Below are 26,906 nucleotides of genomic sequence, written 5' to 3'. Positions count from 1 at the left end.
ATGCTTTAATCAGTATAGTACACATAAATGTTTTCTGTTTTTGTTGCATGTACTAAATTGACTAAATTAAGTAGCTACCATCGGCAACAGTGTTAGCTGCCCATTGCCGGTCACGGCAAAAACAGAAATGGATAGTTAACACTGTGGCCGATATAGTACTAGTATCACCAATATCGATAAATGGCGCTCATCACTACTGGATCCAAGCTCAGCTCAGCTGACAGTGACAGTTGTTTTTCTCAATGGCCTCAATGGGGTGGGGATGTTAAATTAAATCAGTTTTGAAAAACTATTGAATAAAAATGTATTATTAGAAAAGTTAAGTTAGATTGAGAAATACCGGAGGATTTTTCCTACATTGATTATCACAATCAATAATGAAAATGTTTAGCTGCCTACTTTTTCTCGCTATAATTCCAATAATTACGTGTGAGGGTGGTGAAAACATCACATATTCGCAAGGTAAGTAGGTATTTTGTTTAATTTACCTACTTCCTTGATAAGTTAGAAATACGAAGAAAATTTTGCCAAAACACGTTGGAGAAAGAAAGAAAAATGTTTATTTACTCAATACTCAATACTCAATATGTTTATTGCTTCCTTAGGTACATTTAGGTGTTACATACATTTGGAGATCATTAAGGACCCTGTTGGGCGCTGCAAACTTAAAATCTAAGGAGAGGAGGCTTCTTTTTATAGATAGAAAGTTATAATTTAGTTAGGTACATCGTTAATTAATTTTATCGTCTAGATATTCTTTTATGGTGTAATAGCATTTCGTAGTTAATAGCTCTTTTAGTCCTGTTATGAATGTACTATTATTATTTTCTTTTAATAAATGATCGGGCAATTTGTTATATATTTTTATGGCCATATTGTAGGTGCTTGAAGAAGATAAATTTAGGCGGATGGTTGGTATTTTTAATTTATTTTTATTTCTCAAATGATATTGTGAACATGATTCTTCGCGTTTGGTAAAAAACTCAAAGTGGGAGCGGACAAATTTACAAATATTTAAAATGTAGATACAAGGCAAGGGTAGAATATTGTTCTTTTGAAAATAAGGTTTACAACTGACTTTGGGCTTGATATTTGCTAATATACGGATTAGTTTTTTTTGTTTTATAAATAACGATCGAACATCTGTGCTATTGCCCCATAAAATAACCCCGTAACTTAACCAAGCGTAACCGTATGCGTAATAAGTTACAAGTGCAGTCTCTAAATCTGTTGTCTTCTTAACCTCTCGGAGAGCGAACGCGAAGCTTGATAATTTGGACTTAATTTTTTGTATGTGTATCTTCCAATGCAAATTTGTATCTATAGTTAAACCGAGTAGACTAAAATCTTTTACTTGTTCCATATTAATGTTATTAAAATTATAGTTAAGAGTAAGTGGTGTCTTTTGATGTGGGTTAAAGGTCATTAGTTTCGTTTTTTCAAAATTGATTTCTAGATTATGTGCTCTCATCCAATTTGATATTTTATTAAATAATTTATCTAATTTATCTTTTATATTAATGTTATTTCGGCAAGTCGTTAATAGAGAAATATCATCTGCAAACAGAACACACGGCTCCTCCATGATCTTGGGGAGGTCGTTAATGTATATCAAAAATAAGAGACACCCTACTACACTGCCTTGCGGTATTGATGCATTAACTGTTTTTTTATCAGATCGGACTTGTAAAATTTTTTGGGTTTCATTATCAAACTGTTCTATTTCGACATACTGTTCCCTATCCTTTAGATATGACTTGAACCATGAGTGTGCTGAACCGCGAATGCCAATTTCGTATAGTTTAGATAGTAGTATATTATGTTGTACTCGGTCATACGCTTTGGTCATATCGAGTAGGATTCCGACGCCATATTGTTTTGCATCTAAGGTTTTGACTATTTCTTGGGTATATTTATACACTGCCAGTGTTGTAGAGCGGTTTTTGCGGAAACCGTTTTGGCTATTGTCAAATATATCGTATTTTTCGCAAAATTTTGTAACTCTATCACAGATCGCTTTTTCAAATATTTTTGAGCATGTGGGCAAAAGGGCTATTGGACGGTAATTTGATGGATTGGTTTTTTCATTTTTTTTGTAAATTGGTTTGATAATTGTTTTTTTAAGTAATGATGGGAAAGTACCTTCAGTAAATGATTGGTTAATCAATAGTGTCAGTGGCAAGGTTAACTCGTCTGCCAATTTAGTACCAAGTAAATCCTTATCCTTACTAATAATTAAAAATGCGAAAGTAACTGTCTGTCTCGTTTTCACGCTTAAAAAACTGAACCGATTTTGATAAAATTTGGCATAAAAATAGTTTGAATCCCTTGAAAGGACAATAATATAATTTTTATCCCGGTTTTTGAAACGAACGCGCGAGTATACTGACCGAAATATCTAATTGAGAGCTAGCACACATGTCCATGCGAACTTGTTGGTTCTCTGGGGGATCATCAAATCTTATTATCCTATTTATTTTAATTTCAGAAGAGTTCAAGTGTTCGTTGCCTGATGTCACCAGTCTGGACGATAACCTGGATGTCACTCGATTCAGGTCGGACTTCTCAAAAATATCTGAAGTAAGTCTCTTAAAAAAATTAACAGGTTATTTTGAGGTTCAAAAATAAGTACCTAAATGTAAGATGCACTGATGCTATGTTGACCTACAAGTGTTGTCCTTGGTTCCAGGTGAAGTTTCCAGGTCTAATAGGTCCACTAAATGAGAGGTTGATATGCAAAATTAAATGCATCGATGGAAACTGGGTCGGGCCACTCTGCTCGTCTACTCCAGGTAATCACTAAAATTCTTCAAATTCACTTGTGCTGCCATCAGTGCATAAAGGGCTCTCCATCTAGGGTACATTGTATTGTAGTGCCTGTACTGCCTTATTTATTGCATTTAATAACCTACTCTGAGCGCTCCTGCACACGACGCCGCTACCGCGCTGCCGCCACGCCGTCGCCGCGCCTTTGCATTGTTCATACGCACCGAGTAAAACCGCCGCCGCGCCGCCACCGCGCCATCAAAGCATAATTTCGCCCACGGCGCGGCTGCGGTGTTCACGCAGCACGTATAAACAGTGTAGCGGCGCGGCGACGGCGCGGCGACGGCGCGGCGGCGGCGCGGTGGCGGCGTCGTGTGCAGGAGCCCTGACGCTCATAAAGTCAATTAAACTTTTAATTTACTAAACGTTGAATGTAATGTTTATTATTAATTCCACATTACATTCATTACAGACGGCCGGTTCCAGCCCATACTGCGCGAGTGTTTGTACCGCAATGAGCACCCTTTGCTAGCAGTATCCTTCAAAAATTCCTCTATTGATGTAAGTAAACCATGTGGTTTTAGTTAGTTGAAAAAAAATAATCTTTTCATCTATGGATGCCTAGTACTGCTTTTCCTGTTTTTGGTGTTCTTTTTTTTTTGTTTGTAAGCTAGCTTAGTAGTATTGGTAATTTAGTATTATGTTTGTCACATTTACGTTTTTATCTAGCCACTGAAATGCAATGCGAATCTTGATTTTTTTTGTTATGTGAATGTTTTAAGATTTTTTGCTTTTTTTATTTTTATTTTTATTATTATTTTTGTTTTTCGTTATACCAGTTATACTAGATTTGTCTATTCTCAATAACATTTTCTATTTATAGTTTCTATCCTGTTGGACTTGTGCAGATTCACTTTTATTCACTTGTGTTTTTTTGTTCTCCTGTTACACCTATTATGTCTGCCACATAGAAAAAGTATTGCGCTGCAATGTGCTGTATGATAATAACGCAATGCGAAAGTTTTTAGTGTGCAGTAGTGTGCTTGAATGTGCGATCGTTTATTTGGCATGGCATTTATTAATTGTTTTTCTTTTGTCATTTTTACTGTCGTCGTTTGTGGGAGGCCTATGATCTTCATCTTCTTTTGGTTGATGGCGATGAACTTGCGTTTTTTCGCCACTGAGGGCACATCAGCATCCTGTGGCTAAAATGATGATGGTTACCCATCTTATTGTGATTTGTTATTATACAAAAAATATTGATCATATTAGGCCGTACGCTTAACAGTATTTACTATTTTGTTACCTTCATAGGCACACCATCGTAGTCAAGTTAAAGTAACTGGCCACAAACGTCTCCGCGGAGTGTGGCTGATTTTACGTAGTATGACAATATTCACTTGTAGCTTGTTACCACACGAGACTAAAGTGTTCTACACTTGCCCACTTTCAGGCTTTTCAAAAGAGAAAGAGAATAAAATGTTGTCTATCGTTCTGTGTAAACCCAGCTATTCTACAAAATAATATGTAAGTAGGTACGTACAGAAGTTTTCTCCGCGATGATATTTTAAAAAATGTCTACTCAATTATGTCAACGATATGGTGTAATTTAGCTTGTCTCAGAGTCGAGCACCGTTTCGTTTACATATGTCAATGATCGGTAGGTACTGTGACTATGCGATAGGGTTGATTGCTACAAGAAGCTATTGTGTCGCCAACTAGCGCACCACACGCGTATGTTTCCTTCTTTCCATAGCGAATATTTTTTTTATAATGGATGAATATATTGTTTCATCCACGATCTAGTTAGATCCGAGCTTTCCGAGGGTCATTGTAGTGTGTGTGTGTGTGATAACAGCGTTGCAATTAGATAATTATCCCCGACGGCACACGCACACTACACAATAATGACGCACGAATTGCTCGGATCAAACTCCCCGCGTTCCCCTCGACCAAAAAGCGGTGGGGCGCGTCTTCGTGGATAAAACTATCGATACTCGCCCATGAATCCTTCGGCGTGTACGCCGCGCGTGTTTTGTTTTCGACGCCTGAATACTCGGGGCGATGAACAGGCCTGGCTATTCTCAAGCTTCGCTTTAAAAAACAAAGGAATGAGAACGAGTGTAGTTCCCGTGTGTTCGCAGAAGGACACGCGGTTCCCGCACGGGTCGGTGCTGACGGCGCGCTGCCGGCACTTCGGGCTGTACAAGCTGCGCGGCGACGGCGCGCTGCGCTGCGACAACGGCGAGTGGGCGCCGCGCGCGCCAGACTGCGTGCCCACCACGCTCGTCACCAACTTCACCGGTCATTATTACCTAGTACAAAGTCAAAGCCAAAGTCTTTATTTGCATATACTATTTAAATAGTACCACAGAATAATAATAAGTACTACGTACAGAAGTTTTACTTCGCGAAGGTATTTAAAAAAATGTATGCTCAATGTTATTAACAATATGGTGTAATTTAGCCTGTCTCAAGAGTCAAGCACCATTTTGTTGACAAACGTCAGTGATCGGCACTGCGCCGAAGCTATAGGGCTGACTTCGGTAAAATGATGTGACGTGAGGTGCCAAACTGCGGAAAATGGCGGAGGAAATACATGATTTAGCATAAATTATTATCATGAATAATATTGACTACTTATTTACCTCTCAGTGTCTTGAGGCAACTTAAAAAAGTGCATTCTGTGCTTTTATTATTATTTAGGCAGTTAAATACTGCACAGTATTTAGTACACCATTTTCTTTATTTTCTTCCATCATACACAAGAATACGCGCGCGTGAGTCAATGTTCGCTCGTATGTGAGGCCTTGTCGAATAGTATCCTGTAGGTGGGCCATCGTGCGTGTTTTGTTTTCGATGTAAACTCGCGGAGATGAATAGGCCTGATAGTACTAACAAATCGTCAAATTAAAAAAGTAAAATAAAAGACATAAAAATACAAAGTTTTAAAGTTTCCAACCGGCAAATAGCTAGGTTCCCTGTGGAGTAGTATAGTACCAGCAGTTAATATTACTTGCCTACAAGATGGACAGGACAGACGACCAGAAAGGCACTGGATGCAGGCCGCTAACAACCGGCCTATCTCGGGACCTATGTTCAGCAGTGGACGTCCTGTGGCTGATGAAATGATGATGATGATGATTTCCTCGTAATCAATCCAAACTGGCAAATAGCTAGGTTTCAGCACAGTAGAATAGTGCTCACCATGCTTATCACCAACTTCACCGGTGATTATTACAGTTCCAACTGGAAAATAGCCAGCTGCCGAGTAGTATTGGCTCTGTGCACGATTACAGCGCCAACTAGCGTCCACAACTTTGTGGGCTCTGTCACATTGACATTTAGGTCGTATATTTGTGAAAAAATATCGAAATGAAAAAATAACAAATATTTTCAACTAATAAATTGTTGTGATACCACGATTTGGGTGGAAAAAAGGTTTTGAAATAATTTTGGTCATTCAAATCAAATGAGGTAAGTCCAAAAAGTGTGTTTAATTTTGATTGTGTCAGGGTTTGTTTACTTTATTTATAGTTGTAGTTTTACAGTAAAACAAAAAGAAAAAGCTACATTAACGGTTTCATTATATAACAGTAAATATATTTAAATGTTCCTGTATCACTAGTAATAAATTAAATATCGTTTTCAGATCGAAATGAGTATTGTTTTGAAGACCGGGTTTGTGAGTTTTACAATATCAAATTCCAACCACAAACCGTATTTAAAGGAAAGTTGTTGGTATTGGCTGGAAAAGTCCGAGATGTAGAAGAATTAAGAACAAAACAAGGGCAGAGTTCAATAATTCACGCTCTCATCATAAGGCAAACATCTGTGCACAACAACTACTGTGACTCATTTTTGTACTACCACGTTGTATAGTCTAGTTATTTCCAAATTGTAAACGGCTATTAAACCAGCCCTATCGCAAAACAGTCCACTCTTTTATTTAAGTTCCCAGTAGGACCCTATTCATGCGATTAATTAATGATATTAAAATGTATTATATAGAATCGCTTTGCCATTGACAGATACATCTGATGACAGAGCTTACATTATTTCTACTTTTGACCACCATGAGCGCTGCGATCGATTATGTTACCCCCACCTAGTACTTCGCACCCAGCGAATAGTGCACCACGATTATCACCAGTTTGCTGTTTTGTTAGTGGTAATCAATTCAAACCGACCAAGTAGCAGAGTGGTACCGGATATGGATAGGACCATACTTACTCTTCTCCCTGTGGATATCGTAAGATGTAACTAAGGGAAATATATAAATATATGTGGCAGACGCCTCCACAATCCCCGTGGGCACTCCTCCACAAATCTGCTAATTTGTAGAGAGTTTAGTGAATTAGTAGACCGAAAGAAGTCCACTATAATTGTACTAAGGTAACTATGAGTAAATTTCCGTAACCATCGGACCAATTGCAGTGCTGCTCGTTTCCAGGCGCTTGCCATGAGGTCAGTCAAAGACCTTATTTCATTCAGCTGCTGCTACTGCGTTCTGTCGCTCGCTGCGCTGGAAGTGTTGTTTCGTTGACGGAGCATATCGTCAAACGGAGCGCTAGTTCATACCTAGTTATAGCCAGAATCTACAACGACCACCAATAAAAATCCATACCTAGTTGTGATGGGCGTCATTTTGCGTTGCAGGCGACGCGCCGCCGTCGATCCAGTACTCGGTGGCGGGCGGGTCGGCGGTGGTGCAGCCGTCCGGCGCGCTGTACGTGTTCCCGGACAGCAGCGTCCGGCTCGACTGCGTGACCCCGCGCGCGCTCGGCGACCCGGACTGGAGCTGGACGCAGGCGCTCGGACACCACACCGCCGGTCAGTGCCCCGCGTGACCCACACCGCCGGTCAGTGCCCCACGTGACCCACAGCCTGACTGCGTGACCCCGCGCGCGCTCGGCGACCCGGACTGGAGCTGGACGCAGGCGCTCGCACACCACACCGCCGGTCAGTGCCCCACGTGACCCATACCGCCGGTCAGTGCCCCACGTGGCCCACACCGCCGGTCAGTGCCCCACGTGACCCACACCGCCGGTCAGTCCCCATGTGACCCAAGTGTCCCCGTGCGCGCTCGCCGGTGAGACGTTACTCTTAGTACTCTTTCCTTCTCAGACGAAACGCCCACTGTTGCACTAATGATCCCCCAACGTAAGCCACGACATGCTCAATTCATTATTTTCTTCTGCCACTCATTATGAGATACTCTCTGTAATAGTGTTTCCGTCCGCTCCAAATCTTTTCAGACACAAATGGCGTTACCCTGCAGAGGATCAAAGGGCACAGAAACTCCTTGGTTATCCAAGTACGTAGTTATCTACGCACAGATGAGCTGGCCAGAAAGGGATCGTAAAACAAAAGATGCAGTTCCGGATGTATCGAGAAAGTTTTCCCGCAGTCTCATCAAGCTAAACAGGGGCAGCGTCCGCAAGGTCTTAGGTGTTATAACCGGACATTGTATGTTAGACAAGCATCTATACAACATAGGTGTTACAAACAGTCCACTGTACATAGCAGCAGAGGATACATGGAGGCAGAAGAAACACCGCAGCACGTGCTCATGGAGTGCAGAAACGTAGCAGATCAACGGGCTCAAATTCTACAATCACCAGCGTCGCTGCAACAGGCCTGTAGCGGCCTAGATTGGCTGCTTGCTTTCTAGCAGATCTTGGTTGGTCGGACTAGGAAGATAAATCACAAATCGAGAGGCTAAGTGCGATTCGAATGCCCTGAAAAACTAACTTGGGTCTTTCCGTCTCGCTTGCAGGCTGGTCGACGGACGAGGGCGAGACAGAGACGCACTATCGGCTGACGCTGACCAAGATGTCCGCGCGACACAGCGACCAGTACACGTGCACGGCGCCAGGACAGCACACCAACACCGTGCTCATTAAAGTTGTTAGTGAGTCCTTACTCCTTCTGCCTAGCGTCTGAAATATCGTCTGAACCTCGTACATCCATGGTAGTCCACAGGACATAAGTCGTCCTCATCATTTAGCCTATGACTGCCACTGCTGGACTGAATAAGCTATCATCAAGGAACACAAAAGCACGAAGATTTCATCCAGCTGTTACATTCCATCTTCTTGAGGTTGTTGGTCTTTTGAGCAGGTAGAAGTATTACGTTACGTTTGCCGGGACGTCATGGCCTCTTTTTGAAAACCTGGTTACTCGACACCTTCACCATTTTTTATGAAGGTAAATATGCAGCATATCAACACGAATGCAATTTGCATATTCCGGATGTTAGCACTAATGGGGGGACAGATTATAGTTTAAGGGATATCACATCAATTTAGAAGAAATTAGGAATAACTGCGTGGAAACTGAACCACAACATTCGGCTGGAACTTATCTTACGGGACATTCCTTTGCTCTCGCGTCCACACAGCTAGCCGCCAACAAAAACCCAGCCTGTGAAGTTTGTCGTAGCTATCCAGTACAGTACCGTATTAAATCCAATTAATACGTCGATGGTTGAAGTTTACTAGATCACAAATACCTATACCAAGTTGCTTCTTTTTCCAGGTGTGACGTGTCCGCCCATAGAGAGCACTTCGGCGAACATTCGCCAGTTTGCGCAAGGCAACCGCCTGGGACACACGGTGCACTTCAGCTGTCAGCCGGGGTATCACCTGGATGGGGACCCCGTGCTCATCTGTATGGGAGACGGTAGGTCCAGTTGCTGTTCTGGGGTGCCATAGAGTTTATAGGACTATTTCCATCTCTCGGCCCCACTGCTACAACTTCTGTGTAGCCAGGATCTACAGCTAATTGCCAATAAAAATCCAACCAGTGAAGGTCAAGTTTGTCCTGGTAGTCCAGTCAAGGTAGTCTTGACTTACAGGCATAGCTGGGCACCGTTAATCAAATAGTTAACTTCGTTAATCGTTAAACCGTTACTAAAAAAATTAACTTCGTTAAACGTTAAAACGTTACATTTCGGAAGATTTAACGCAAGTTAACGTTAATCGTTAATCCGTTAACACGTGATAATAAAACGAAAAAAATAATTGTATGCAAGGTTCAAATAATTTCGAAAGCTTGTATCGCGCATGGAATTTATTCCTCTTTTATGTTTGCGCTACAAGCTTTCGAAATTATATTATTTGAACCTTGCATGAGTACAATTATTTTTTTCGTTTTAGTACAACTGCCTTTCAGAATAATAAAAACTTGTTTTTAAATTATATTGTATCTCAACTCAATCTCAGAGCCTTGGTACAATTACTATACAATTTCGCACCAAAGTGCTCGAAAAGGCAAATCCAACAAACCCAAACTCGATAAGTTTCCACCGTTTCGTTTAGGAATTCCTATGGCCACCTCCTGACTCCATCATCTGGACCCTGGACATCATCTAGTACTAAAGTGCTCGAAAACACAAATCCAACGAACCCAAATTCGATGCGATTCCGCCGTTTCATTTAGGAGTTTCTATGACCACCTCCTGACTCCATCATCAGACCAGCTCAATGGTACCATAACATTGCATTGTCATCGTACTTACATGAGTATACCAAATTTCAGCTCAATCGGTTGAGAAGAACTGGTCTTAAATGCAGTTGTAAATAAACAAAAAAAAAATGCAATTTTTATATCGTTGCGTTAGTGATCTGGTTACAAAAACTGTTGTTTTGGGTTCTAGAAGTTCTGTAAGCCCGAACGTACTTGTCAGAATGCGTTTTTCAGCGTGCCTGCTGTATCTTTTTGGTAAATAGCAGGTACTGGATTAACGATTAACGGACTTAGGATAATTTAACGGAAGTTAACGAGTCCGTTAACATTTTTAAAAGTTAACTTAAAAGTTAATCCGTTAATAGAAATGTTAACTTCGTTAATTAACGATTAACGGATTAACGAGTTAATGCCCAGCTATGCTTACAGGTAATGTTGATGATTCGCCTGAGAAGCCTCATTAGTCTAGCCTCGAGGGCACCAACAAACGTCCTACCTTCCCGGGCGCTGGTCTGCGTTAAGGGCGTTAAAATGAACGAACGAAAAAGCCTCATCTGTCCAACCTCAAAGTGATGAAGGCACTAGCATACTTCTTCCCTTGAAGGATGCTGATCGGCGCCGCTTCCTAAGTGCGTCAAGATGTCGTGCCCACCACTGTCCCTGCTGGGAATCAAACTAGAGTTAGGTTACTATTAGACCATAGATGATTGACAATTCGCAATTGTGAGAAGCTTTACTTGTTTCACCTTGAAGGCATACCTCCCTTCCAGGGCGCTGGTCGGCGCTGCCTCCTAAATTCGCCGAGACTGTGCCACACTGGTTCACTGGGATTCGAACCAGAGGTGGTCTTACCATTGGACCACAAATGATAAGAATAAGAAAATCTTTATTCAGCACAATGTAGCGGACAAAGCAAGAGTAGACAAGAATAACATAAAAACATGCTAAATAGGCGCCCTCTCAGCAAAAATCGTGACATAAATCACAAACGTCATGTCGAGAAGCTGGTGATGATGTTGCTGATTTGTTAGGTCCAGAACAGACGGTGAAACGTAACTGAAACGAAACTGCAACTTTGTGATGACTCTGATGAATGAAACTGAAAGTTTCAAACTGGTCGCGTCATGTGTGGTTTTCAACGGACGCTATGGCAGAAACTTAGGGCTATTTTCACTGGGACACCATGGCGGCGCAACCAGTCGCCGCTACCAACAAAATGTATAGAGCTTTGCGCAACCAAACGGACACCAGGTGAGTAACTCTCTATAGAGCTGTATACATTTTGTTGGTAGCCGGCGACTGGTTGCGCAGCCATGGTGTCCCGGTGAAATATAGCCCTTAGATGCAACTCAAAAGTAACTAGCAGTTGCAGTTTCGTTTCACCGTCTGTTCTGGGCCTTAAGATAAGATAAGATAATCATTTATTGTCTTTTCTGTGTAAGTACATTGGTTGTTAAAAATAATACATGCATGTCAAGGTATCAACAGAATTGTCCATTTCGGACGTACAATATTTGGTAGTATAAATTATTACATTAATTGGATTTAATATCATTTACATGTCAATTTTACAGTTGTTTACTTGTCATTAAAATTATTAATTGATTTCGGACGTATAATATTATAGTAGTCATAAATTATTACATTAATTGGATTTAATATCATTTACATGTCAATTTTACAGTAGTTTACTTGTCATTAAAATATTCATTGAGGTCATAAAAACATTTGGCTAGTAGCCAGTCCTTAAGCGTTCTTTTAAATACGTTCGTTCTTACACCTTCTCGTTTCCAGGGCGCTGGTCGGCGCCGCCGCCCACGTGCGCGGAGACGTCGTGCCCGCCGCTGCGCGCGCCCGGCCCTCAGCTGCGCGCGCTCGAGTACAGCGCCGCGGCCGGCGGGCGCGCCGTGTTCGCGTGCGCCTGGGGCTACCGGCTCGTGGGCGCGCCCGGGCTCGAGTGCGAGCCCGACGGCACCTGGTCCGGCGACACGCCGCACTGCACCCGTGAGTACCGCCGGGCCACCGGCTCGTGGGCGCGCCCGGGCTCGAGTGCGAGCCCGACGGCACCTGGTCCGGCGACACGCCGCACTGCACCCGTGAGTACCGCCGGGCTACCGGCTCGTGGGCGCGCCCGGGCTCGAGTGCGAGCCCGACGGCACCTGGTCCGGCGACACGCCGCACTGCACCCGTGAGTACCGCCGGGCCACCGGCTCGTGGGCGCGCCCGGGCTCGAGTGCGAGCCCGACGGCACCTGGTCCGGCGACACGCCGCACTGCACCCGTGAGTACCGCCGGGCTACCGGCTCGTGGGCGCGCCCGGGCTCGAGTGCGAGCCCGACGGCACCTGGTCCGGCGACACGCCGCACTGCACCCGTGAGTACCGCCGGGCTACCGGCTCGTGGGCGCGCCCGGGCTCGAGTGCGAGCCCGACGGCACCTGGTCCGGCGACACGCCGCACTGCACCCGTGAGTACCGCCGGGCTACCGGCTCGTGGGCGCGCCCGGGCTCGAGTGCGAGCCCGACGGCACCTGGTCCGGCGACACGCCGCACTGCACCCGTGAGTACCGCCGGGCTACCGGCTCGTGGGCGCGCCCGGGCTCGAGTGCGAGCCCGACGGCACCTGGTCCGGCGACACGCCGCACTGCACCCGTGAGTACCGCCGGGCTACCGGCTCGTGGGCGCGCCCGGGCTCGAGTGCGAGCCCGACGGCACCTGGTCCGGCGACACGCCGCACTGCACCCGTGAGTACCGCCGGGCTACCGGCTCGTGGGCGCGCCCGGGCTCGAGTGCGAGCCCGACGGCACCTGGTCCGGCGACACGCCGCACTGCACCCGTGAGTACCGCCGGGCTACCGGCTCGTGGGCGCGCCCGGGCTCGAGTGCGAGCCCGACGGCACCTGGTCCGGCGACACGCCGCACTGCACCCGTGAGTACCGCCGGGCTACCGGCTCGTGGGCGCGCCCGGGCTCGAGTGCGAGCCCGACGGCACCTGGTCCGGCGACACGCCGCACTGCACCCGTGAGTACCGCCGGGCTACCGGCTCGTGGGCGCGCCCGGGCTCGAGTGCGAGCCCGACGGCACCTGGTCCGGCGACACGCCGCACTGCACCCGTGAGTACCGCCGGGCTACCGGCTCGTGGGCGCGCCCGGGCTCGAGTGCGAGCCCGACGGCACCTGGTCCGGCGACACGCCGCACTGCACCCGTGAGTACCGCCGGGCTACCGGCTCGTGGGCGCGCCCGGGCTCGAGTGCGAGCCCGACGGCACCTGGTCCGGCGACACGCCGCACTGCACCCGTGAGTACCGCCGGGCTACCGGCTCGTGGGCGCGCCCGGGCTCGAGTGCGAGCCCGACGGCACCTGGTCCGGCGACACGCCGCACTGCACCCGTGAGTACCGCCGGGCTACCGGCTCGTGGGCGCGCCCGGGCTCGAGTGCGAGCCCGACGGCACCTGGTCCGGCGACACGCCGCACTGCACCCGTGAGTACCGCCGGGCTACCGGCTCGTGGGCGCGCCCGGGCTCGAGTGCGAGCCCGACGGCACCTGGTCCGGCGACACGCCGCACTGCACCCGTGAGTACCGCCGGGCTACCGGCTCGTGGGCGCGCCCGGGCTCGAGTGCGAGCCCGACGGCACCTGGTCCGGCGACACGCCGCACTGCACCCGTGAGTACCGCCGGGCTACCGGCTCGTGGGCGCGCCCGGGCTCGAGTGCGAGCCCGACGGCACCTGGTCCGGCGACACGCCGCACTGCACCCGTGAGTACCGCCGGGCTACCGGCTCGTGGGCGCGCCCGGGCTCGAGTGCGAGCCCGACGGCACCTGGTCCGGCGACACGCCGCACTGCACCCGTGAGTACCGCCGGGCTACCGGCTCGTGGGCGCGCCCGGGCTCGAGTGCGAGCCCGACGGCACCTGGTCCGGCGACACGCCGCACTGCACCCGTGAGTACCGCCGGGCTACCGGCTCGTGGGCGCGCCCGGGCTCGAGTGCGAGCCCGACGGCACCTGGTCCGGCGACACGCCGCACTGCACCCGTGAGTACCGCCGGGCTACCGGCTCGTGGGCGCGCCCGGGCTCGAGTGCGAGCCCGACGGCACCTGGTCCGGCGACACGCCGCACTGCACCCGTGAGTACCGCCGGGCTACCGGCTCGTGGGCGCGCCCGGGCTCGAGTGCGAGCCCGACGGCACCTGGTCCGGCGACACGCCGCACTGCACCCGTGAGTACCGCCGGGCTACCGGCTCGTGGGCGCGCCCGGGCTCGAGTGCGAGCCCGACGGCACCTGGTCCGGCGACACGCCGCACTGCACCCGTGAGTACCGCCGGGCTACCGGCTCGTGGGCGCGCCCGGGCTCGAGTGCGAGCCCGACGGCACCTGGTCCGGCGACACGCCGCACTGCACGCGTGAGTGCACTACACTAAGGCGGTTATTTCATATAAAAAATCACGCGCGCGGACGCGTTGTCAGTGTGAAGTGCCGCGCGTGTTTTCCATACAAACTGAGGTACTTGCATACAATTATTAAATCTGTCGCCCTGCGCTCCGCGACGGAGCGCGGCGCAGTGTGATAACCGCCTAAAGCCGGGTTCCCACCAAGGCGATGAAGAGCAGAGACGAGAGATTTTTGAATAACCAATCAGATTTCGTCGTATCCTCTTCGTTCAGCTTCGGTGGAAAGGCAGAGAGGAAAGATGTTTCGGACGGACTCGAGTAGGACGGGAGGCTTTGCGCGCCTCTCCACCCACCTCGTCACTCCATATGATTCGTAGACAGCAATAGATTGATAGCTACGCACAACTTACACAAGATATCATCTTAACTGAAAGACTATAGTGCTTACTTCCGCCATTTTTGTCAAACGATATTCACACGTACGAGTGCCGCGGACACAGCTAGTTATATGAATCTTGAATTGGCATTCCGACACCGACACCATTGGTATATTGACGCCTTCAAGTTTCAAAACACTAACTATTATTGAGCAATTGTCGCCTCCAAGTTTTAAAACGTTACTGTTGTTACAGCCATATACTGCCCGGACCCTCTGGTACCGGAGAACGGACGCATCCTCACAGAACCGTCTTCCAACGGCAAGTACACCGTGGGCGACCTAATGATATACGCCTGTGACGAGGCGCTGCAGCTTCTTGGAGAGTCCTCAGTCGTGTGCACAGAGAACGGCTTCTGGTCCCACCCGCCCCCCTTCTGCCTGCCCCCCTCCGAGGTCCGGAAGACAGACACCATCTACATCGAGAACACCACGCTGATACATGTCGAGGAGTGAAGGTAACGTTCCTTTAAAACATAATGGAGAAGTTTCCAATTTTTTTCTATTATAAAACTTGAAAAAATAAGTAAAACCAATAATAATTTTGAAAGAATCATGAAAATATATCTACAAATAAAGAAGTTACAGAGCCCCAAAGTTGCGGATAACAAATATTTAGATGTTTCGTATCGGGACACTTGCGCGAAAGACAGCGCGAAAAGCCATTTGCGCGCATGGACACTTGCGCGAAAAGACACTAGCGCGAAAGAAAGCGCACATGGACACTTACGCGAAAAGACATGAGCGCGAACGTACCCAAATTTATGCACAATAAATTATTTGATTTGAAAATTAAAAGACATGAGCGCGAAGGACATTTGCGCGAAAACCACATTCGTTCAGGAAGTGGTTACGCCGCTCACCGCTAGATGGTTCTAGAAAGAAAAATAATCTAGACATCGCGGTGCAGAAAATCGTCGCTCAAAGTGCTAGCGCCATCTAGCGGCGAGCGGCGTAACCACTTCCTGAACGAATGTGGTGTTGTTATACTTTCTTTTTACATTGAAAATTACCATTAGTAACGCGAAAACTGTTTTCGCGCAAATGTCCTTCGCGCTAGTGTCTTTCACGCTCATGTCTTTTCGCGCAAATGTCTTTCGCTCTAACATCCGTTCGCGCAAATGTCTTTCGCGTTAACCTTTAACTATGGACGTGAAAAAATAATCACACTCCCATGGACGTCGGGTCTCACAGACCCCTATCAAAAATTCTTCTTATTTTCATATCTGAATTAATTTGAATTTATTAAAGAGTTGATATATATCTAATAACTATTAATAAAGGATTTAGTGCTAAATGTAATCAAATTTTAACCATCATTTAATTACTTTTTTGCAAATTTAAATTTAAATTGCAATTTTTTTAAAACTTAGACAATTATCAGTGTTAATTGACTTGCCATCACATATAGGCTCCTTGATTACAGTCGATTATTAATAAATGAAAGTAATCTTTTTTTCCTTGCTAATTAATAACCATGTAACATAAAAACATGAACAAAATTTCTGAAGGATATAAATTAAAAATTTTGACAAGGGTTAAAGTTACTAAAATTATACACAGTGGCCTAGAGCACTAAAAACAAATTATCTCTACAGGCATGTGTTATCTTTCTTTGAGAGCTTTAGTAGGCAAAATGTACACCATTCAGAATCGGAATCTGCAGCAATGGTGAATTCTAAGACATCTAAACTCAAAAGAAGAATCGTCTACAAGTAATACCTTACTCCTGAAATGTTCTTTAGATAGTTGGGCTAATAATATAGCTGATGTACTCAGATACTTTCTGCCATTAAGTATTCTTAAACTAGAGCATTTACTTAATATTATAATAATATATATTAAAAAAAATAGTTGATAAGTCACATCCATACAAGTATGTTTGTATGGAAATTATAGTCATCGGGACTCCCAGGCCCGGACAAAATTTTGGATGGTTATTACTCACGTAATAAGTGCCGGAAGACGCGATTTTATGCCTCCTCGGTCCAAACACAGCTAAAACTGAAGCTACTGAGATGGTCGAGAGCAGCACGTGGCGGGAAGGTGTTTAAACCGAGAAATCGGAAAGGGGGGTGGGCCTCTGAGACCCGACGTCCATAGTTAAAGGTTAACGTCCGTTCACGCTAGTGTCTTTTCGCGCTAGTGTACCAGAACCATTGTGGTTGAAACTAGAACGGGTCACAGCACCTACTATGTTTTTCAGTTCCAATTCTTGAAGGATTTAAAAAAAACTTCACCGTCTTTTCGTTTTGGTCTATATTTTAATCCCATTCAGTGAATATACCTCAAACGGTTATTTAGCTAAATCTTCTAGAATAAATGAATTTCATTTTAATATAATAAAAATGGAAATATCAATACAGTCCCTGGTTCAATTTTGTATCTATTATGTACTATGTAACGCCTCATTCCTAGCTTTAGATTCTCCTGTTAAACACAGTGTTAAATCTTCTAGTCATGAAATAAATAAATAAATGAATATTGAATCTCTGCTATTACTCTCTACTACAGTTGTAATTCAAGCATGTATGTACCTAGGTACATTTAAATTATATTTTTTCCATCGATTCTCAAATTGGAGGTTGGGTGAAGATGCAATTTGTTTTAGTATAAGTGTAGAATATAATAAGCGTGATGTGCAATAAAACCATAGTATAATAAGGTTTAATTAACCAGACATTCCTCTTGTTACTAATTAGGTTATTAAACCATCTGTTATTGTTGTGATTTGCCAGTATTTATCCTATTAGTTAAATGTTATTAGTATTTAAGACAATCTCACATTTGCTGCCAAACTAGTGTTATTGTATGTTAGAGATGTTGATTAAATTGATTAAGCTTATCAACTTTTGCGTTTCATTGAAGTCATAAACAATATAACATTCAACTATTAATCTAAGGACAGGGATTGATAATAAACACAATTTTAATTTAGCACTATTTATTTAAATACTCTGCAGTTATAAAACATTACAAATATGGAACAACGCGATTTAGGCGGTCTTAACGCTAACATTTATTTAGGCCTTATTTTGTCAAACATACATTTTTGACATTTTACAAATATAAATATATTTTAGCAGATCAATAGATAATTTTATTAAAATCTTATACATTTCGTCTTCTCTTTCGATATTAGGCGATATTTTATAAAATGTTCGAGTAGGTTCGATCCAGCTACTTCGCATACAATGTAGATTTCAAAAATCTGCAGAGGGTCAGTTTTTCAATCTAAATTGTGTCCATGAAAGACCCCACTTGAATGTACAAACGACAGCACATATTGTTCATTTCTGTTGTAAAATCGCCCCTATCACAACTGAATAAGATGCCATTGTTTAGCTTAGTGTACTTCGGGCTGTACATAAATAAATACACAACTTTAAAAATCAAATTTTCTCCGATCCCCTGGTAAGCGACACTGCATCGAATCTGACTTGCAGAGAATATAAATATTGTATTAGTAGGTAGTAAGTAACGCGTGTGGTTGGGATATCTTTTGGACTGACATTATTATTTTCAAATAGAAGCTTCAGTCTTATGAATCTCTGATTCGAACCCACTAACATTTTTACATTTGTAACTCATACCTGAGTTATTGTAATTTGTAGTAGTAATTAAACATCAAACAGCGGCGAGAGTGAGTAATATTATGATAACTGTCCCCCTGGAGAGGATAACTGTAAAAAATATAGTACATATTCAACAAGTTAGTTAACAATAACAGGCAGGTATTTGAAATTCATAGTCTTTCTTTTTTTGCAAATTGCCCTAATACTCTTATAAGTATCGCATAATTTAGACAAAATATTTTTCCATTCAGGCACTGAAAAGACACGTTATGTAAATATCATACGTTACAAACTATACATATTTTTATCAGGAAAATGGGCATATCCTTGATTGATCATTTAAAACAATTAACCTCTATTAACTTGAGATCTTCAAAGAATACGCCGACTTTCCATGTTACACCCCAGGCGCTCTAACAAGGCATGTATATTATTCGAAAACATGGAAACGACATTATCATGTAGACAAGCCTCGTATCTATTCGCTCTACGCAAAAACCATGTTATAAACTTTATAATATATTAAGCAGACAATTCTTAATGCAGACCAGCCTTACAATTTATTAAAGAACTTCAATATTGAATTTTAATATGATAATATTCTAATTAACGAGTGGCTACAAACAATGAAACAATAGGCTTGCCTTATTAATAAGTTCAATGGTCTCTTATATTATAGAAAGCCGTTATATTCAACTTCATTTATATGTTACAGGCAATCATAACAATCTCATTAATTTAAATATTTTTGTAGCTGTATTAAATTAAAAATACTTATTTATGTAGGTACAAATACTTCTTATTTGTATTAGTCATCACTTTTCTTATCGTATGACATTGTTAGTGCGACGATAGCACAAGTTTATTGCAGTTTCTTAATTTAACTCTTTAAATAAGGCATTTTCATCATAAAGGCGCACAGTATCGTAGATAGTTTTGCCTATGGCGTATTTTTGTAAAATTGGTTTAAGATCAAACACTGCGTTAGGCTCGGCCGATCAGGCTAAAATAACAATATACGGGGTCGTCCCCGGACGCCTAACAAAATTAGCTAGTTAACGATTAAATATGTAAACAAACTTAGAAACAACTTTCAGAAATACATATGTTGATGTAATCCTACAGAATAGTCACATAATTAAATAAATTATTTTTCTTAAACTTCATTAGGTGTGAACTAATTTATTGATCTTTCAGAATCTTATACAAGACTTCTTCCAACATACACAAAATCTAAATGATTATTTGCTGTTCTTGCCAATATATTTTCATAAAATGCATGGTTACGTGACCTATAGATTATACATATTACACGTGACATCGAACATCTGTTCTCGTCATCACGGCCGCAGCAGCAGCACAACACAAAGGATGACGTAGACAACCTAATGAAGTCACTCTACATTTAACATTACCGATGTTAAAATATCAGTTGTTTACACAATGTTCATCGGAGCAGTCTTATTCATTTCCTATATTTAAAACATTTGCTCTAAGAAATAATATAATAGGTTTTATATCCACTTTTATAGCATAGATGACGCAATTTACAAATTGATTTTGTAGAAAACACAATCATACTACAAACAAAAATAATTCTAAATTAAATTACGTACTTCATTAATTAAACAGACTTCATAAAAGTCTACGAAAAGTTTTAATAAACCTATTAATATCATGCTGCTGTGATACTTTGATTCAATAGTAAACAATACTGCTCCATTTACTTATGTATTACATTTAGAATAGCATAAAAAGTAGCTGTGTTTTAAATACATCCTTATCCTGAACAATGTATGAAGTATTATATTTACATTGTTTCAATCGAAGTCATTACCAAGTAATTCATGAAGGAAACCATAATGCAACTACAATACGCAGTCTAAAATACATATTATCGTGTGATATTATTTTGTTTAGCTTCCTTCCTTCACTGTGAAGTCTGCGTAGGTATATTTGTTTGAACAATATATTTTTTTTGTTTAAATTAATAATATTGTTATACTTATCATTCAGCTAATTATTTAGACAAAATGTAAAACTCGTATGAACAATCACGACAAAATAATAACAATAAATTATTTGAAAAGTAAATAGGTACATATTAAATGTAAATACGGTAATTAATTATATAAATTACGTATATAACAAGCTACAGTTGTAAATCGGGGTTGGGTGAAGATGCAATTTGTTTTAGTATGTAAGTGTAGGTGTAGAATATAATAAGCGTGATGTGCAATAAAACCATAGTATAATAGGTTTAATTAACCAGACATTCCTCTTAAGCTCTTGTTACTAATTAGGTTATTAAACCATCTGTTAATGTTGTGATTTGCCAGTATTTATCCTATTAGTTAAATGTTATTAGTATTTAAGACAATCTCACATTTGCTGCCAAACTAGTGTTATTGTATGTTAGAGATGTTGATTAAATTGATTAAGCTTATCAACTTTTGCGTTTCATTGAAGTCATAAACAATATAACATTCAACTATTAATCTAAGGACAGGGATTGATAATAAACACAATTTTAATTTAGCACTATTTATTTAAATACTCTGCAGTTATAAAACGTTACAAATATGGAACAACGCGATTTAGGCGGTCTTAACGCTAACATTTATTTAGGCCATTTTGTCAAACACACATTTTTGACATTTTACAAATATAAATATATTTTCGCAGATCAATAGATAATTATATTAAAATCTTATTATACATTTCGTCTTCTCTTTCGATAACTTAAGGCGATATTTTGTAAAATGTTCGAGTAGGTTCGATTCAGCTACTTCGCATACAATGTAGGTAGATTTCATCTAAATTGTGTCCATGAAAGACCCCACTTGTATGTACAAACGACAGCACATATTGTACATTTCTGTTGTAAAATCGCCCCTATCACTACTGAATAAGATGCCATTGTTTAGCTTAGTGTACTTCGGGCTGTACATAAATAAATACACAACTTTAAAAATCAAATTTTCTCCGATCCCCTGGTAAGCGACACTGCATCGAATCTGACTTGCAGAGAATATAAATATTGTATTAGTAGGTAGTAAGTAACGCGTGTGGTTGGGATATCTTTTGGACTGACATTATTATTTTCAAATAGAAGCTTCAGTCTTATGAATCTCTGATTCGAACCCACTAACATTTTTACATTTGTAACTCATACCTGAGTTATTGTAATTTGTAGTAGTAATTAAACATCAAACAGCGGCGAGAGTGAGTAATATTATGATAACTGTCCCCCTGGAGAGGATAACTGTAAAAAATATAGTACATATTCAACAAGTTAGTTAACAATAACAGGCAGGTATTTGAAATTCATAGTCTTTCTTTTTTTGCAAATTGCCCTAATACTCTTATAAGTATCGCATAATTTAGACAAAATATTTTTCCATTTAGGCACTGAAAAGACACGTTATGTAAATATCATACGTTACAAACTATACATATTTTTATCAGGAAAATGGGCATATCCTTGATTGATCATTTAAAACAATTAACCTCTATTAACTTGAGATCTTCAAAGAATACGCCGACTTTCCATGTTACACCCCAGGCGCTCTAACAAGTTACAGGCGTGAAGTTATTGTATTGTAAGGCTGGATCGCATCTGCTATTTCATGAAAAGAATAGACACACCTGCTTACACGAAACGCTGGATTGTTTTTGCTACTACGTACTACTTCTCTTTTTCTTTTGTATTTTCTTCTATAAAACGTACTTTTCGAATACGGGACGGTCAAGATTTTTAGTCCACATTATTATCATCCCATTATGAAGGCATGTATATTATTCGAAAACATGGAAACGACATTATCATGTAGACAAGCCTCGTATCTATTCGCTCTACGCAAAAACCATGTTATAAACTTTATAATACAGGGTGACAGGTAAAGCGATACATTCCTTGAAAGGGGTTAAAGTAGAGCTTATTTGCAGTCATTTAAGTCATATGACACCATGTCCGAAACTTGTTCATTTCCAAGTTATTCAAGATTTAAGTATTTTTAAAAAAATCTCCAGTTTTTATGTTAAAATGTACCCTTGTAATGAAGAATACGGAATAATGTTAACTTTTTTGTTGTATTCGTATAGCTAAATAATAAGATTGACATTTTAAATTAAAATTTGCAAGAAAGAATCGTCATTACTCAAGTAAAAGCTAAAAAACCATGTATTATTTTGCAAAAAAAAATATGTTTTAGGTAATTAAACGAAGAATTTCCAAGAAAAAATGTATGGAATGTTGTGTACAAATTACAGAATTTAGTTCCTTGATTCATTAGCTATTCAAAAAGGTACAGGTGTTTAACAAACACTACTTAATTATTTTTTTATTTGAATTTAAACGTCTAGTAAGATACTTTCATAAAAAAATAAATAAATAAAAAAGTCACACTAACAACTGTTATTGGGTCTCAATAAATGAAAAACTTAGTATTTTAATAATAATTGTATCACCTAATTTTATCTAGGTACATTATTTTAAGTCCTGCTCAAACTGTGAGCCCCGTCTTCTAATACAAGCTCGTAGTCTGTTTCTCACTTTTGTTTTTGTGACTCTTGTTGTCAAACTGCTGAATATCTTGAGCTGCCCTCTAAATGCGCTCACGAAGCTCTTGCTCGTTGTTTACGGGGGCTACATACAAGAGATACTTCATGTGACCCCATAAATAAAAATCGCAAGGGGTCAGATCCGGACTTCTGGCTGGCCAAGGAATGGGTCCACCGCGCCCAATCCAACGAAGTGGATATTGTTGATCCATCCATTGGCGTACACTGAGCCGAAAGTGTGCTGTGTGTGTGAAAGCTTCGTGAGCGCATTCAGAGGGCACCTCAAGATATTCAGCAAAGTTTGACAACAAGAGTCACAAAAACAGAAGTGAGAAACAGACTACGAGCTTGTATTAGAAGACGGGGCTCACAGTTTGAGCAGGACTTAAAATAATGTACCTAAATAAAATTAGGTGATACAATTATTATTAAAATACTAAGTTTTTCATTTATTGAGACCCAAGAATAGTTGTTAGTGTGACTTTTTTATTTATTAATTTTTTTATGAAAGTACCTTACTCGACGTTTAAATTCAAATAAAAAAATAATTATGTAGTGTTTGTTAAACACCTGTACCTTTTTGAATAGCTAATGAATCAAGGAACTAAATTCTGTAATTTGTACACAACATTCCATACATTTTTTCTTGGAAATTCTTCGTTTAATTACCTAAAACATATTTTTTTTGCAAAATAATACATGGTTTTTTAGCTTTTACTTGAGTAATGACGATTCTTTCTTGCAAATTTTAATTTAAAATGTCAATCTTATTATTTAGCTATACGAATACAACAAAAAAGTTAACATTATTCCGTATTCTTCATTACAAGGGTACATTTTAACATAAAAACTGGAGATTTTTTAAAAAATACTTAAATCTTGTATAACTTGGAAATGAACAAGTTTCGGACATGGTGTCATATGACTTAAATGACTGCAAATAAGCTCTACTTTAACCCCTTTCAAGGAATGTATCGCTTTACCTGTCACCCTGTATATTAAGCAGACAATTCTTAATGCAGACCAGCCTTACAATTTATTAAAGAACTTCAATATTGAATTTTAATATGATAATATTCTAATTAACGAGTGGCTACAAACAATGAAACAATAGGCTTGCCTTATTAATAAGTTCAATGGTCTCTTATATTATAGAAAGCCGTTATATTCAACTTCATTTATATGTTACAGGCAATCATAACAATCTCATTAATTTAAATATTTTTATAGCTGTATTAAATTAAAAATACTTATTTATGTAGGTACAAATACTTCTTATTTGTATTAGTCATCACTTTTCTTATCGTATGACATTGTTAGTGCGACGATAGCACAAGTTTATTGCAGTTTCTTAATTTAACTCTTTAAATAAGGCATTTTCATCATAAAGGCGCACAGTATCGTAGATAGTTTTGCCTATGGCGTATTTTTGTAAAATTGGTTTAAGATCAAACACTGCGTTAGGCTCGGCCGATCAGGCTAAAATAACAATATACGGGGTCGTCCCCGGACGCCTAACAAAATTAGCTAGTTAACGATTAAATATGTAAACAAACTTAGAAACAACTTTCAGAAATACATATGTTGATGTAATCCTACAGAATAGTCACATAATTAAATAAATTATTTTTCTTAAACTTCATTAGGTGTGAACTAATTTATTGATCTTTCAGAATCTTATACAAGACTTCTTCCAACATACACAAAATCTAAATGATTATTTGCTGTTCTTGCCAATATATTTTCATAAAATGCATGGTTACGTGACCTATAGATTATACATATTACACGTGACATCGAACATCTGTTCTCGTCATCACGGCCGCAGCAGCAGCACAACACAAAGGATGACGTAGACAACCTAATGAAGTCACTCTACATTTAACATTACCGATGTTAAAATATCAGTTGTTTACACAATGTTCATCGGAGCAGTCTTATTCATTTCCTATATTTAAAACATTTGCTCTAAGAAATAATATAATAGGTTTTATATCCACTTTTATAGCATAGATGACGCAATTTACAAATTGATTTTGTAGAAAACACAATCATACTACAAACAAAAATAATTCTAAATTAAATTACGTACTTCATTAATTAAACAGACTTCATAAAAGTCTACGAAAAGTTTTAATAAACCTATTAATGTCATGCTGCTGTGATACTTTGATTCAATAGTAAACAATACTGCTCCATTTACTTATGTATTACATTTAGAATGGCATAAAAAGTAGCTGTGTTTTTTAAATACATCCTTATCCTGAACAATGTATGAAGTATTATATTTACATTGTTTCAATTGAAGTCATTACCAAGTAATTCATGAAGGAAACCATAATGCAACTACAATACGCAGTCTAAAATACATATTATCGTGTGATATTATTTTGTTTAGCTTCCTTCCTTCACTGTGAAGTCTGCGTAGGTATATTTGTTTGAACAATATATTTTTTTGTTTAAATTAATAATATTGTTATACTTATCATTCAGCTAATTATTTAGACAAAATGTAAAACTCGTTTATGAACAATCACGACAAAATAATAACAATAAATTATTTGAAAAGTAAATAGGTACATATTAAATGTAAATACGGTAATTAATTATATAAATTACGTATATAAAAAGCTAAATAGGCACAGTTAGGCATGAGTGTAACAAGCGACAGTTAACTTTAAACGATCGTTTATCAAGTGCTATTATTACTAGAGAGGGCTCATACTTCTATGGCCCAGTGGTTGGATTGTAAGACTCTACTCCGAGTTCTGGGTTCAATTCACAGAGGAAAACACCAGGTTGTGACCTCAGTAGACTTCAGACCCGCGATAGAAGAAGTGACCAATACAATGCAAAACATTTTTAATGACCTGTTCACTGATACCGAATGTTTTGTATTAACTGCCTCTGGTTGAACTTTGGCCTAGAAAACAAGATTTTTCCCAGAATACCCATCGGCTATTCATCGGCCAGTATTTTCATATAGGGATCAGAATTCACGGCAATGTAACAATAAAAATAATAAAATGTAGTAATCGGAATGTGCGTTCATATTGTCTACAATAAAAAAAATGGATACAACCCACGTGTGTGAAGCGTTTATGAGGGTATTCCAGGAAATACAATAAGTTACTCTAATCAGTCTTACATTTAGGCACCACATATTCACAACAGGATTGTACGCATTCTCACAATGAAACAATTTGAAATAGCATAATAAAAATTCTAGAAAACCTTACATTTTATATTTTTACAATATTTTAGAATTTAAGTATGAAAGCATAAGTAGGCGTTTGCATTTACATAATAAGATTAGATAATTCGTATGAAACTAAACATATATTTTACTAACTTCCATAAGCCATTCACCTGGGGCTACAACAATAGACCCTCAAACACAAAACCTCGTGCATAAATTGACAAACGTTACCAATGACAGTGAAGACGCGACCATAATGTAGAGCTTCTGCAATTAAATGTTCAAGAAAATAGTCTAGTATGAATCGGCACTTTCAACGAACAAGGTGGAACAAGTCAAACGCAAGACCTTCATGCTTTGGTGGCACATTATCTAGCCACCAGTCAATTGATCAGCTGTCGATGGCAGCTTCGCCCTGTACCTCTAGCACGAAAAACGCAAACGATTCCAAGTCGAAAGTGTTTCGTGCTAGAGGTGCTGCTTCAGTCTAGTCCGATATGGAAGGGCGGTATA

At 41.0% G+C, this 26,906-nt stretch overlaps 1 protein-coding gene and 1 long non-coding RNA gene across 2 annotated transcripts; one reads left to right on the top strand and one right to left on the bottom strand.

Moving 5' to 3' along the window:
• Positions 1-239: 239 nt before the first annotated feature.
• On the top strand, positions 240-15,757 carry LOC135086538 (locomotion-related protein Hikaru genki). Its single transcript, XM_063981273.1, has 10 exons — positions 240-462; positions 2,489-2,580; positions 2,690-2,792; positions 3,239-3,327; positions 4,911-5,070; positions 7,426-7,599; positions 8,546-8,680; positions 9,307-9,450; positions 12,031-12,240; positions 15,253-15,757. Exons 1-10 carry the CDS (start codon positions 378-380, stop codon positions 15,510-15,512), a joined length of 1,452 nt encoding a protein of 483 aa, XP_063837343.1. The 5' UTR covers positions 240-377; the 3' UTR covers positions 15,513-15,757.
• Positions 15,758-15,985: 228 nt separating this feature from the next.
• Positions 15,986-17,895, bottom strand: LOC135086539 (uncharacterized). The gene is made up of 2 exons (XR_010260518.1): positions 17,172-17,895; positions 15,986-16,194 (listed from the first exon to the last, which is right to left on the bottom strand). It is a non-coding gene; the product is annotated as an uncharacterized LOC135086539 (long non-coding RNA).
• Positions 17,896-26,906: the final 9,011 nt, after the last annotated feature.

The sequence above is a fragment of the Ostrinia nubilalis genome, chromosome Z (genome assembly GCF_963855985.1).
Source record: "Ostrinia nubilalis chromosome Z, ilOstNubi1.1, whole genome shotgun sequence".
Lineage (NCBI taxonomy): Eukaryota > Metazoa > Arthropoda > Insecta > Lepidoptera > Crambidae > Ostrinia > Ostrinia nubilalis.
Note: the sequence above shows the minus strand (reverse complement) of the source record. Positions and strands in the feature narration are given on the sequence as shown.

What these genes read in the sequence shown, in the direction of transcription:
- LOC135086538 (XM_063981273.1), top strand. Translation starts at nt 378, where the DNA reads ATGAAAATGTTTAGCTGCCTACTTTTTCTCGCTATAATTCCAATAATT. An exon ending in ACTCTGCTCGTCTACTCCAG is followed by an intron (nt 2,793 to 3,238) that starts GTAATCACTAAA and finishes CATTCATTACAG; the next exon opens with ACGGCCGGTTCCAGCCCATA. An exon ending in GCTCGGACACCACACCGCCG is followed by an intron (nt 7,600 to 8,545) that starts GTCAGTGCCCCG and finishes TCTCGCTTGCAG; the next exon opens with GCTGGTCGACGGACGAGGGC.